General features: G+C 35.6%; 1 protein-coding gene across 2 annotated transcripts in view; it reads left to right on the top strand.

Annotated features, from left to right (window-relative positions):
* The window catches only part of LOC150107697 (coiled-coil domain-containing protein 112-like), a 203,512-nt gene extending 189,837 nt beyond the window's left edge, over positions 1 to 13,675 (top strand). For both annotated transcript variants that reach the window (XM_090391470.1, XM_090391471.1), the window contains 2 exons: positions 1,304 to 1,422; positions 13,427 to 13,675. In XM_090391470.1, the coding sequence (XP_090247596.1) occupies positions 1,304 to 1,422; positions 13,427 to 13,466 (159 nt within the window). In that variant the 3' untranslated portion in view covers positions 13,467 to 13,675. The remainder of the gene's footprint in view (positions 1 to 1,303; positions 1,423 to 13,426) is intronic.
* Positions 13,676 to 13,995: the final 320 nt, after the last annotated feature.

Below are 13,995 nucleotides of genomic sequence, written 5' to 3'. Positions count from 1 at the left end.
TTAAAGAGATTCGTGATAGGTATTGGGTGAAAATGGAGATACCTGTCTAAATAATAATAATTGTGATAAGAGAGTAGTGTTATACAAGAAAGTGATTACACAGTGCAATGTTTTATGGTTGTTTATAATGATTTCCTTACTTATGTGGGAAGGTGTTAAGTTAGTATTTCAATCAACTTATACTGCTACAGAAAATTATATATTCAAGCATGGGTGTGGGAGGATACATTTCAACTTAGCATTCTTTCTAGTGTATGAAATAACTGTACATAAGTGTAGGTGTGGACTTCATGTTCTGTGTTCATGACATGATGTAATTGACCTTACTTTATTGATTGTTTAAATTAATGATCTTTTGTCATCCATTCAATAAATATAAAGTGAGGTTAATATGTCATGTTTCTGGACACAACACTGTAGTAATATAAATACTGTGGAGAGCTTTGTCTGGTCCCTCATATCTAAGGAATCACATTGCTTGTTTGTTGAGAAATATGGATAAAGCATATTTCCTGCATAAAGCATAAAAGTGTAGTTTAATGAAAACTGAATTACACATAAATTTTCAATGCAGCTAAAAGAATTCATATTCTGCATTTAAAATTTAAGTGTAATTTAGGTTTCATTAAACTACACTTTTATGTTTTATGTACCTGTATTCATTCAGAATAACATTGTACACAATTTAATGCTGCTTTCTGAAAATTAACTATATTGCCTGTTTAAGAGCAATTAGTTTTGATTTCAGATAAATCACTCCTAAATGCATATTATCTCTTAACGCACAAGTTTTCTTTTATCCTCATTTTCTAGATTGTACATCATCTGATACTTGTGAAATATCAGGTGATGCAAGATCTGAAACATTTTCACCTTCTGCCATTCCTAGTGTGGGAACTCTTGTTTTTGGTACTACTGTAAATAGTATAGTCCACTTGAATGATGTTCTAATGCTAGGACAAGATATATTGGGTTGTTTTCAGTATGTTGTAATAAAGAGCAAGTCTATTGTATATCCATTTCCCAAATCCTATATAAATCTAGGCAAATGTGTTCTTGGAATACTCAAACAAGTAATCTTGTGATTGACTGATAATCTCAAAATATACTTTTGAACATCATGAGCAAAATGGAGCATTATACATTATTATTCACTACTAAGTTTATTGTTTTAAATTATTAACAGTTTCTTTAATTACAGGTTCTTTAATTATTGTTTTGATTTAATTTGTTTGTTATGTATACCATATGTTACTGCACATTTAATACACATTTATATGAAAGTATTATTCTGTTTTTTAAGGTGACAGTTAATGTGCAACGAGATCCTAGTCGCTTGCATCAGTTAACGGCTGCATGGAAGGAAAGAAGCAAAAACATAGGACCAAGTGGCATAGCACCACCTCTTTATTTACCACATAGGTACTTTAGATACTCCATAGTTGATAAATTAATGAGAAAAACATTTAATTCTTAGATAACAGTAAATATATTAAATTGTTGTTCTTCATCTTCAGAAATTTTGAAACTACTAATGCCATGATTCTGCTACTAAAGTTGCAGAATCATGGCATTAGCTAACATTCAGCCTTTTAATAATGATAATGTTTGAATATCAGACTGATTGTAAACACACAATCTCTTTAATTTCAACACAAGCTTTTTAATTTTTAATTTAAACATTATTATTTTAATAATGATAATGTTTGAATATCAGACTGATTGTAAACACACAATCTCTTTAATTTCAACACAAGCTTCTATTAGTTAATTTCAACTTTACCTCTCCTCTAAGGAGAACTCAAAGAAGCTTGAAACAAACTTGTCAGGTCAGTGAGACCTTTGAAAAGTACTGATGAAAGAAAATATACAGGTCTCTAATAAGGTAATGTCTTTCAAATAGTGAAATTGAGAATTATAAACATTGTCTATGTGTTAACAAATATACTCTCCAAAACTAGTAAAAAAGGTATGTACACATGGCTTTATTTATCCTTCTTTGCTTTTTTTTTTTTAATATCGGTCCCACGTGAGAGCTTGCAAAACATATTGTAATGTGTATTTATAGACAGAGATTAAGAGAGGGAAGAATCTATTTTCTTTCAATAGCTGGAAGTTTTTCATCATCAAATCATCATCAATTTCCTGATATGACCCTCAAGGGGTATCGAGGCTACTATGACAGCACTATATGATTAAGTTTACATTATTATTATTCTCCTACCAACAAATTTCCTCCAAATTAGTCTATCACTCTAATATTGATGTGTCTAACATTTTGTGCTTCTAAGGCACTTCTGACTGATTCAGTCCATCTAGGCTTTGGTCTTCCTCTGTTTCTTGCCATCTTGACATAAAATACCTGTTTTGCTAACCTTTCCCATTCTATTTCAGTGGTCATACCATCATGTTGGAGGCTTAATGGATTGTATACAGTACTCAGAAAGGATTAAAACAGAATTACACATGGCCATACCATCTTGCTCACCTATTGTTGAATACTAAAAATGCCAAGTTCCTTTCTAATGTATTCATTTTTAATATGATTCTTCCTACGATGCCATCTGTTCACTCCTATAATTTTCTCAAAATAAAAATAAAGCACTTGGATTAAGTGCTTTACTTCTAATCCACATCTCAGATCCATAACTTAAAATTGGTTTCAACACTGCTAGTTTGGTGTTTTGGCCAATTTCTCTATTATGACATATAAATTTATTCAGTTGGCTCCCCACTTCTCCAGCTTTGCTTATTCCTGCTGTCTATTTCAAATTTATTTTGCCATCTTCACTAAAAACTGTATCAAAGTACCTGAAATATTTCACATGTTCTACAGATCTCCATTGAGAATGCAGCTGAAATTTTCTATGTTCCTGCTTATTTTAAATTTTTGGTATTTTTATTGCTGATTTTCAAGCCAAATTTTTTAAGCTGTTATGCAATTTAGTTAGAAAATCCTGGAGACTTGAACTGGATGTATTTAGGAGTTCAACATCTGGATAAAGTAAAGCTGAGATTAACATCTGCAGTTTTAATATTATGTTGAATACCACTTTTCTTCATAATGTGATCCATATAGATGATGAATAACGGTGGAGACAATACACACCCTTGTCTCACACCTGATTTAACATCAAAACATCATCCTATATATCCTTCAGTTCTAACTACTGACTGAACAACTTAAATATAGACTATGTGTTGCTCTGTATAATGTTCTATTTACCCCATATAATTATAGTGTTTTGAAAAGCTTTTCTCTGGATACTTTGTCATATGCCTTTTTCAGATCTACAAAACTTAAGTACAGATCCTTGTCATATTCCCATGATTTCTTGAATGTTTGTCATAAAGCGAAAATTTGATCTTGGCCTGAAACCAGCTTGTTCTTCTCCAAGGTTCTCTTTCCCAATTTTTATTTTTCTCGATCTCTTTTCATGGCATAAATCTTACCTGGGAACACTTAATAGAGAAATTCCTCTGTAATTTTCACATTCACATTCTTTTTATTCTTTTATTCCCTTTTTTATAGATGGAAACTATATGAGAGCTCTACTCCGAACATATGGAATTCAGCCTTCTGACAGACCTTCAGAATTATGCTATGTAACTACAAAACTTTTATACCACCATATTTAAGCATTTTTGGTCAGATGTCATCTACTCCAGCTGCCTTTCTGCATTTCAAGTTTTTGATGACTTTTTCTACCTCAAGTATTGATATGTACTTCTGTTTGCGTTCCTCTTGAAATTTTTTTGCTATTTTGATCTGTCATTGCTTGTTTTTTGCCTTTCAAACTAATTACTCCCAATGTCTAGGATATCCTTCAGTTTTCATGTCACCTTTATCATCTTTGATTTGTTTTATGCTACTCTTTCCTCTTTGTAAGAATTTCAATTGTCTCCAGAATACTTTACCACCTTCCTGATATTTATTTTCTATATTCTTACCAAAGTCTTCCCATGACTTTATTTTAACTACTTTTATGCATAGCTTAGCTCTCTTACATTTTTTTCTGTATTCTTTTAGGGCATCTGCGAACTTATTTGCTAGGAACTTTCGGTGTGCTTTCTTCTTGTCCAGGACTGCTTCTTTAACATCTTATGTCCACTATGGTGTTCTGATTTTTCTATCCTTGCAGACAACTTCACCACATGCCTTCCTACTGTCAATCAATGTTTTCTTCAGAGTTTGCCACTGAGACTTCAATCTTTGGTTCTTGTTTTTGAACCATTTCATTTTTTCTTCAATAATATTTGTATAGTTGAGTCTCTGGTTTACCTCTAAAAAATTGGGTGGCCTGGTTGGCAGAGTGGTTAGCATATCCGCTCTCCAGCCAAGCCAAAAGGCTGCAGGTTCGAATCCTGCCATGGACATGGATGTTTGTGATTGTCTGTGAAAATACTAATGGTGGTAGTAGATGGCATTGGTGTAAATGGTGAAGGTAGTTGTGGTTGGTGGATTGGTGGAGACAGAGAGTTGTAGAGTAGGTGCCCTCCCTTGATGAGTCTTTGGACTCTCTGGAAGTGTTATGTAATAATAATAATAAAATTCTCAACTTTGGTTGTCTTTAAAGCTTTCTTACATACTGTTCTTTTCAGATATTTATTTTTATCCTACTTACCACTAAGTGATGATAACTTCCAATTTCTTCCAATGCTCTTGTATTCTGAATCAGCAAGAAAATATCATTATCAACAATGACATAGTCAGTAAGGCATTACTTACGTATTCTCACCACATGAACTTGTCCATATCTTTATGTGGAACATGGTATTAGTAATGACTAGTCCATGTCCTGAGCACAAATCCAGCAAATACTCACTGTTATTATTAGCTTTGTCCATTTCTCCAAATTTGAAACTTTCCTATATGTCTGGTGAGATTCATTTCTTACTTTGCTGTTTAGATCTCAAACAATAACTACTTTTTTTCATTTTCTTTGTCAGCTGCTTGCTCTAATGACTCAAAAAATTCCTCCTCTTCTTCCTTCTGTGGGACCACAGACAAACTAAGTTTCATTGTCTATTTCACCATTTTGAAATTTGCCCACATAACTCTACTTGAAACTGCCTTCCAATCAAGAAGTTTATCTTCATGTTTGGTGGTGAATGCTGTCACTTCTCTTTCCTTTCCTTGATCATTATTGCCTGAGTATAACATCCTTATTATTTAGTAAGCTCTTACCTGTTTTTGTCTTAGTAATGCCAATTATGTTCATGTGGCACTTTTCCAGTTCTGCAAATTCGATTCCACTGATACTCCTTATATCGATGGTTCCTATTTTCAGTTCTTCTGATGTTGGGTTAATCCCTCTTTTTTAGATGTTGAATTTGAGTTTGTTCCAGTTGCTGACTTTTCAGTATTCATTTTGGTTCCTGATGAAAACAGAAGAGGCCTTGTTTAATTGGGCAATGCCTCATTCGGAATGAAATCTCATCATCACTATTTACAGTTTAAGCTAATAGAGAATACAATTTGGTTGGATAAATCCCAATTTGGCAGTCCATTCTTGTTCGTTCAGTACCTAATGAATATCTAATAACTACTAATGGGGCACACTATATGAGGTGGGGGGGGGAGGATTGAACATTAGGTCAGAAGCCCCAATCAGTTTCCACATTCCATAAAGACAATGTGGAGGTCTCTTCCAGTTATTTGGCTTTGATTCTCAAACAACCCCAAACGATATGCTAAGATCAGCAAATTTGGGCTTTGTATAGTTATAAACTGGTGAAAAGTAATGTCTTGAGCAGAAAATGACCCCGAGTTCTTTGGAGGTTGCAAAACCTTTGATTATGATGTGTATATGTTAGGACAGAGGCATATATCAGCCTAAAAAGCGAGTTTGCTCTGTCTGGCAAGTGGAAATTATTAGGGATAAGGAGGAGGTAAGCCATTATACCTTTTTTCTAAGAAAGAAGGCAAGACTGAGTTTTGGAGCATGGAAGATGACTAAGTTGTTCTCATCTCATTGAAGAATGATATGGAGATCAATATTTTTTCAGCTCTGCCTGTAGAAAATAGTGAAACTTGGTATATGTTCATACACTAAGATTGTCAAGTGAGGAAGGAGGAATGGAGGTATACCATCATCAGAAAAAGCATGAATAAGGTTCATGGTCATTAAGAGATCACCATTATATAGGGGAAAGGGGGATAGGCAGTAGAACTGACTCCTTGGGGCACCCATGTATTGAGAGAAAAATCCATCAACCATAACTTGCAGTGAAAGACAAGAGAAAACTTGCTAGCCCAGTTACCATAAAATAATTTTGCTCAAGAATGCAGATATATCATTATGCTTATGCTTCTTTAAAAATATAATCAAGTCCCACTGTAGCCAAAGCTGTAGGTACCACAGAAGTTTTTTGAATATGTTAAATATTCAAAATCAACAGGATATATTGGACAGTTTATTATATTGAATTTCCTTTAGTATTCAGCCTATGGTGCTTTAGTTAGAGACTTTTTTGGAAATTTGTTATAGTGAGTGATTTAAATTTTTATAACTGCTATAGTGAGCATAAACTGTATTGTCATTTGATAAGTGATTGTGGTTGTATTACACACTAAGCTTGTTTTTCAGGACTTAATATTCTTTTGAGCAAGTTTTTTTATTAGTGTACAAAAAGGCAACTCAGGTCACCGTTATTATTTTGAAGATTTGTACCTATAAAGTACACTTATTCAGAAGGTCCAGTTTTTATTTATTATTTTTTTGAGCAAACAATTGAGTTATCCATTAAAAAATAATAAAATGTTATACTGCTACTATCATGTTGGTGACTAACTTGGTACTGCCTGAAAAACCACTTCTGATTAACTCATTCATGGAGTGTCCTTGGAAAGATGAGCATTAGAGCATCATTAGAGAACTTCTATTTAATACCAATAATTTATCTGTTATGCTACCAATTTTCATCTGGCCATGATCTAAGGAGCAACTAGAAGAATATAAAGACTATCCACCTTCATATCTGCTTCACAGTAGAATTAGAAAATAATAAGTCTCTCCCATTTCTGAATTTTCCCATTTCAAAGATTTTCCTTAGGATCTTTGACTAGAGCAAACTTACATATGGTAAACCAGTACATATTGAGAGATACTTCAATGCTATGTTTATAACAAGTTTTCTACTCATTTGGCATCTATCCTATAGCATGGAAACAAGCCTGTATTCACAAAGTTTCATCAAAATAATAGAGAAAATCATCACCATTCAGCTCCTTTACCACCTGCATGCTCACAGTTAATCAATGACCACAAATATGTATTCTGCCACTCTGGATCTACAGCTGGTCTCTGTGGACTCTTGCTAAGGAAATTTCAGTTTGGCAAAACACATCTAGCCACTGTAGACATTTCCAGGATATTTGACTGAGTCTGGTCAAATTCCATTTTATGGTCTACCATTCACCATTTTGCAGTTGGACTGCTGTCTGGTCATTCGCTATATGTCATGGTGGATAGCTTCATTACAGGTTGAAGTTTTACTTTACTTCCCCACAGTGCTTGAGTTTTTCTCCTATTCATAAATGACTTACTGTCATTAATCTCAAATCCTATATATAGTTTTGCTGATGACAGTACTCTCCAATCCTCTTTTTCATTTGATAAGTGCTTCAATGCTTATATATCTCAAGCTACAAGATATCATAGTACCTTAAACACTAATCTCCTTGGCATATTTCAGTGGGATGACTACAGTCTTGTCAACTTCCTCATCACCAAAACACAATTATGTCTTATTCTAAACAAGAAAGGCCACTCTTCACCTCCCCTCACTACTATCAACAGCACCAAGATTTTTTTTTTTAAGACAAGCCTTATAAACTCAAGGGGCTATACAAGCTCATCTGCAGCAGACTTTTACAAACACTCATGCCCGTGGTGGGACTCAAACTCATGACCTGTTGGTTGGAGAGCAGGTGTGCTATCTACTCAGCCAACTTGGCTGGCCTATGATCAGATATATCTTCTTGGACTGACTCACACCTCCATCCTCTCCTGGTATACTAGCTGACCTACTAGGTTTGTAACGAACTCTACCGTGTATTTGATCTTGTTAGAATCCACCTAACACTATATAGCTTCAAATTCATAGCTACATTGAAAACGTTTACTAATATAGCAATTAGAGCTTTGTATCCCAACTGGACTGAAATCATTTGATATCATTAGCATCCCCCCCCCCTGCTATCTTGTCTATTCTTTCCTAAAAATATACTCAATAACAGTCAGTACATCTTCTTCTGAGAGCCAGGTCTCACTAATGCCAATAATTTGAGGCCACAATATATTCATGAAGCCCACAAACCCGACCCTTTTTTGTTCCTGATAGGTAATTTTACATATTATGTTTTTATTTTCTGAAGAAGGAATGCAAAACCTGTAGAATTAATAATGTTTAGTTTTTTTATTGTACCAGCCTAACTTTGACATCTGTTTAGCTACAGATGTCAAATTGTACTTGCCACTTTACAGCTTTACCACTTTTTTGATTTTTATGTGGATCCCATTCAAGAAAGATTGTAAACCTAAATTCCACTAGAGAAACAAAACTTTGAACAAAACAAAACTTTGAGCCACTGCAAGCCTCCATTAAGCAAGGTAGTGATGTTATTCACATTGGACAAGGAAATTCATTTGTTACACCTAAAGGCATTTATAAATGTCCATGCCTACAGTAAGATTTGAATTATTAGTGAGTATTATTATTTTTTATTAGTATTTATTCTTTCGATTACATAAATGATTTGTGGATGTTTAGAGCGGATGGAAGAAGGGTGTGTGTGAAGCGTGACCTGAATGAGGAACTGATGAATGCAAATATGAAATTGATGACAGAAAGTGTTAGTAGCGAGAATGTCGCAGGGAAAATGAGTGCACATTTGAAAGAGAAGGATGGTGAGAAAGAGAGGTGAAAAAATGTTAAAAAATCAGTAAAAAAGAAAAAGAGCAATTTTAAAACCGTAATGGATGTTAAAAGGAACGAAAGTGAGGTGAGAGTGGCAGAAGGAAACGAAATTGAGAGAATGAACGAAACTAGAAATGGCGTGACGCAAAAATCGAAAGAATGAATGATGGCGAAAGTTGGTCTCATGTTGGACTGAAAGTATGGAAATAAAGAAAGATGAATGAGAGAAAGTGAGAAAAATGATAGCAAAAGTTGGACGCATGTTAGACCGAAAGTATGGAAACAAAGAAAGATGAATGAGAGTGAAAGTGAGAAGGATGATAGCAAAAGTTGGATGTATGTTGGACCGAAAGTACGGAAACAAAGAAGGATGAATGAGAGTGAAAGTGAGAAGAGGGGATCGAGAGTTAGAAAGATTGAATGATAGAGAGAATGTGTCGCAAGATTCGGAAGTTGAATTGGATTGGATGAGGCAAGAAATGAAATGGATGCAGAATGAAATGAAGAGAATTCAGGTCAAAACTATTAAAATAAATCATGATGGCATGAAAGAGTTAACGAAGATGCGCGAGTGGCGTTGTATGGGGACTCCATTATTAAAGGTGTGCTAGAGGATAGAATGCACAAGGTATGTTTTCCAGGCTGTAAAATGAGTTAGAGTGATTGAGGCATTGGATATGAGGTAGGAGCGAGCAAAAGAGTTAATAGTATTAATAGTTAATAGTATTATCAACCAAGAATCCTAGGTTGCTTGGAAGGATAAAAGAGAATAGTGTAACAAGAAGGGTAGTCAGCATGTTGCCTAGGTATGACTGTGGTGATATGAGGCGGAGAGCAAGGATTGTGAATGACAAGCTGGCTGAAATGTGTGAGGAGATGGGAGTACAGTTTGTTAATGTGTGGAATGAGTTTGAGGGACAAAGTGAGCTGTATGGGAGCGATGGACTGCATTTGAGTGGTTATGGTGTGAGTCGCTTGGAGAGACTGCTTCTGGAAGGTAGAGAAGTGAATAGAGAGAATGAATTAGATTGAGAGGGAAGTGATGTGAAAGAGCAGGAGAGTAAGACAGGAGAGATTGAAGAGGTGGATATGAATGGGGAAGTGAGTGGTATGAGTATAGAAAATGAGAGAATGGGTGTGCAAGAGGAACAGGGAAACGGGAAGGCTCAGGGTGGACAGGGGTATACAGTGTGAGAAAGGTGGATGCCCCAAGAGGAGGTGAGAGCATTTATTATGGTAGGCAGGAAAGGAATGGGGTGACCAGGGATTAAGAGGAAACAGTTGGAATTGAAAAGGGTTCTAAAATGAAGAAGCAGAAAGGGAAATGGCCCCAGTCGAGCATGGAGAGATCACATCGAGTGAGTGGTATCAGTGGAACTAGCTGTAGATCCAGAAATGAGCTGTTGAGTTTGTATACAAATGCTAGAAGTATAAGAAACAAGGCAGATGAAATAATTGCACTAATTGTGTGTTCACCCAAAGATTGTCGGAATAAGTGAGACATGGTTGGAAGAGGATGACAGGTATGATGTGTTTTGTGAGGATAGAAGGGGTAAAAAGGGAGGGGGAGTGCTATTGATGATAGAGAAAGAGTTATGTCCATACAAAGTAGAGATGCAAGATGGAAATAGTGCCAGTAGTTTTGAGGCAGTATGATGTGAGATAGAGGTGAATGGAATCAAATACTTGGTGGGATGTTGTTATAGACCAGGTAATGTGGATGGTGGTGATAGTGAAATGTTTAGTCAAATTAGCCAAGCAAATAAGAAAAGGGTGATCATTATGGGTGATTTTAATTATGGCAATATAGACTGGCATGATGAGATAGCAACTGGAAGTAAAGAAAATGAGTTTCTTGAGTTTTTGAGGGATAACTACCTCAGATAGTATGTAACAGAGGGCACACGAGGATTAAGGGTCTTGGATGATTACCTGGGTGGTTGCCAGCAGTGCAAGGACCCCTGTGAGAAAAGGGTATATGTGGAACTACAAGATGGATGATTATGAAGCGCTCAGGAGACAGCTTGCGGGTATAGCATGGAATGAAGAGTTAGCTGGAAAAGAGATCAGTGCAGCTTGGGGGATTTTCAAAAACTATCTAGTAGATGCAATGTATTCCAAGGGTGAGAATGTTAAATAAAGTAGGTGTGAGATGGATGAATAAAGAGATTAAGCATGCGATACAGAGAAAAAAGGCATTGTAGAGGCAGCATAAGAGAAGTGGAAATAACCAATTTCATGAGGTCTACAAAGACCAGGCAAGGAGGGTGACTTGGTTGGTGAGAGTAGCTAAAGAGAGGTATGAACAGCAGTTAGCTCATGAAGCCAAAAAGAATCCTAGGGAGTTCTTTCGATATGTAGCCAGCAAAAGAAAGAATGATTATGGAAGGATGACATTGATTGGAGAAAATGGTATAAAGACAGCTGTTGCAGAATGTGTGGTGGAGATACTAAATCAGCAGGTCATAAAGATCTTTCAATCTTGTGAATGTGACTTCATGGAGAGATTGACAGCATTTGATGATGGGGAGGAGAGACTGACTGTAAGTGAGCAAGAGGTGTTTGGGGAGTTGAGTAAACTAGATGTAAATAAGTCTGTGGGACTTGATAATATATCACCGCATATTCTGAAGGAATGTGCCAGGGAGTTGACACCTGCCTTGACATATTTTTTTAATACGAGTCTTGCACTCGGTCAAATTCCTAAGGAGTGGAAGAAGGGCAAGATTGTGCCACTTCGTATAGGAGGTGATCGAACTCAAGCATCAAACTGTAGGCCTATCTGTGTGTCAGGTGTTGTGGTTAAGTTGTTGGAGAAGCTTGTGAGAACTAGGATCCAGAGTTGGGTTGACAACAATGGTATTATCTTTGATGGACAGCATGGATTTGTTAAAGGGAGGTCATGTTTTAGTAATCTACTTACTTATTACAATAAAGTGACTGTTTCCTTGGACAGAGGAAAAGGATACACAGTAATATACTTGGATTTCGCAAAGGCTTTTGATAGAGTACCTCATGATAAGTTGACAGTCAAACTAGAGCAGATGGGGTTGGATATTAGATTAGTACATTGGATTGGAGACTGGCTATCTGATAGGTATCAACAAGTTGTGTATGGGGGTACGATATCCAGGAAAGGGAAAGTCACTAGTGGAGTGCCTCAGGGGGGGGGTCTGTTTTAGGCCATTACTGTTTAACTTGTATATTAATGATATTGGCGAAGATTTGGATGGAGATATTCAGTTGTTTGCAGATGATACAAAGTTGGACGAACCATAAAGAGTAGTGAAGATGTTGTGGCCTTACAAGAAGACTTGAATAAATTGTGTGATTGGACACAGAAATGGGGATGTGAATTCAATGTTGCAAAATGTAAGGTTTTAAAATTTGGAAAACAAAGATGGGATGCAGAATTTATGATTAGTGAGAATATATTGTTGGAGGTAGAGGAAATAAGAGATCTGGGGTGATAGTGGATAAGGATCTAAAATTTAGGGGACATGTTGCTAAAATTGTGAAGACAACACAAAGGCTTCTTGGAATGATGCAGAGGACACTGATGTGTAGAAGTAGGGAGATTCTTGTTCTGTTGTATAAGGCTTTGCTTAGGCCACACATGGACTATTGTGTCCAGATTTGGTCACCGTGTTTTCAGAAGGATGAAATGTTGTTGGAAAGGGTCCAAAGGTGACTGACTAAGGTCGTTTCTGACCTCTGGAATGTCGAGTATGAGGAAAGATTGAGAAGATGTAATTTGCAGAGTCTAGTGGACAGGAGGAAGAGGGGAGATATGATAGAGACCTACAAGTTGGTAAGGGGTTGGTATAGGATCGATGGCGGAGAAGTTTTACAGAGAATAGTGGGAGATCAGGGGAGAACCAGAGATCCTCCCTGGAAATTGTATAAAGAGGGTGTGAGTAGGGGAGTGAGGGAGCAGGTTTTTTTCGTGCAGAGTTGTGAATGATTGGAATGCCTTGCCTGAGAGTGTGGTGTCTGCAAGGAGTTTGAGTGTGTTTAAGATACGGTATGATGAGATGTGTGTGTGATAAAAGGACCTCCCAGATGAGTCTTTGACTCCTTAAGATCTTGGGGTAATAATAATAATAATTATTTCTCATGTACCTCAGCCAGTGTTGTTAGCTTTTCACTCAGCTAACAACACTGGCTGAGGTACTCTTCATTAGGACATGACATAATAGAAGTACCACTTTCCATTAAGTTGTGCTATGCGTATATTTATCTGCTAGTAATTAATTACTTGATTATTGTGTATAATGAAAGTCCCATGCTGATAGATACATCACTGTGTTATTAAACCAATATCACTATTGGTTGTAATATATTTTTGACTATAAATTGTGTGCATTATCTGTGCAATTTGTGTGTTTTGTGGGAGCTAAAACTCTGCTACCTCCATATCTGTCAACATATATTTAAATCAAAATTACATTTAAATTAGTTTAAACTTTCATGCATTTTAATATCTGGATATTTATTTCATTAGATCAATTCCAACCTGGAGAAGAGGATTATATGGAGTTTGATGATTTTTTATAGCAGTTGTAACTGTATGTATAGCTAATTTAATCTTTATTTTTATTGTTAATGTAAATAGTATATATGTCACGAGCTCCGGCAGCTTTTTATCTGTGAAAAGTATTTTTGTACTGGGATGTTAACTGTATAATGTGTGTGTATGAATTGTTGTACACACATTTCTTGAACATAATTGAATAAAAGTGTTCTCCTATAATGTATTGTATAATATTCTTTTGTCACCTTTAATATGTCTATATTATTTTAGGGCAAAGAATGGGATAAGGAAAAACTGTTCAGTTATAAACGGAATGAGTTGACTTGAATTATAATTGAAAGATTATTTATTTAACATATTATGACCTACATGATTTTTATAACTTTCTTATATTCAGAACATTCTTCTGAATGATCCTCTACAATTCTAGTTGTTCTTACAAACAAACACTCAGATTAATAAATACGATTGCAGATCCAATGAACAATTATCTAAATAAATAATTAATAGCATTCATTTTAATGGTCATATTATTTTTT

This window comes from Typopeltis vanoorti, chromosome 4, assembly GCF_054136105.1.
Source record: "Typopeltis vanoorti isolate ZY-2024b chromosome 4, IOZ_Tvanoo_1.0, whole genome shotgun sequence".
Taxonomy (NCBI): Eukaryota; Metazoa; Arthropoda; class Arachnida; order Uropygi; family Thelyphonidae; genus Typopeltis; species Typopeltis vanoorti.
This window is presented reverse-complemented; position numbering and strand designations above follow the sequence as displayed.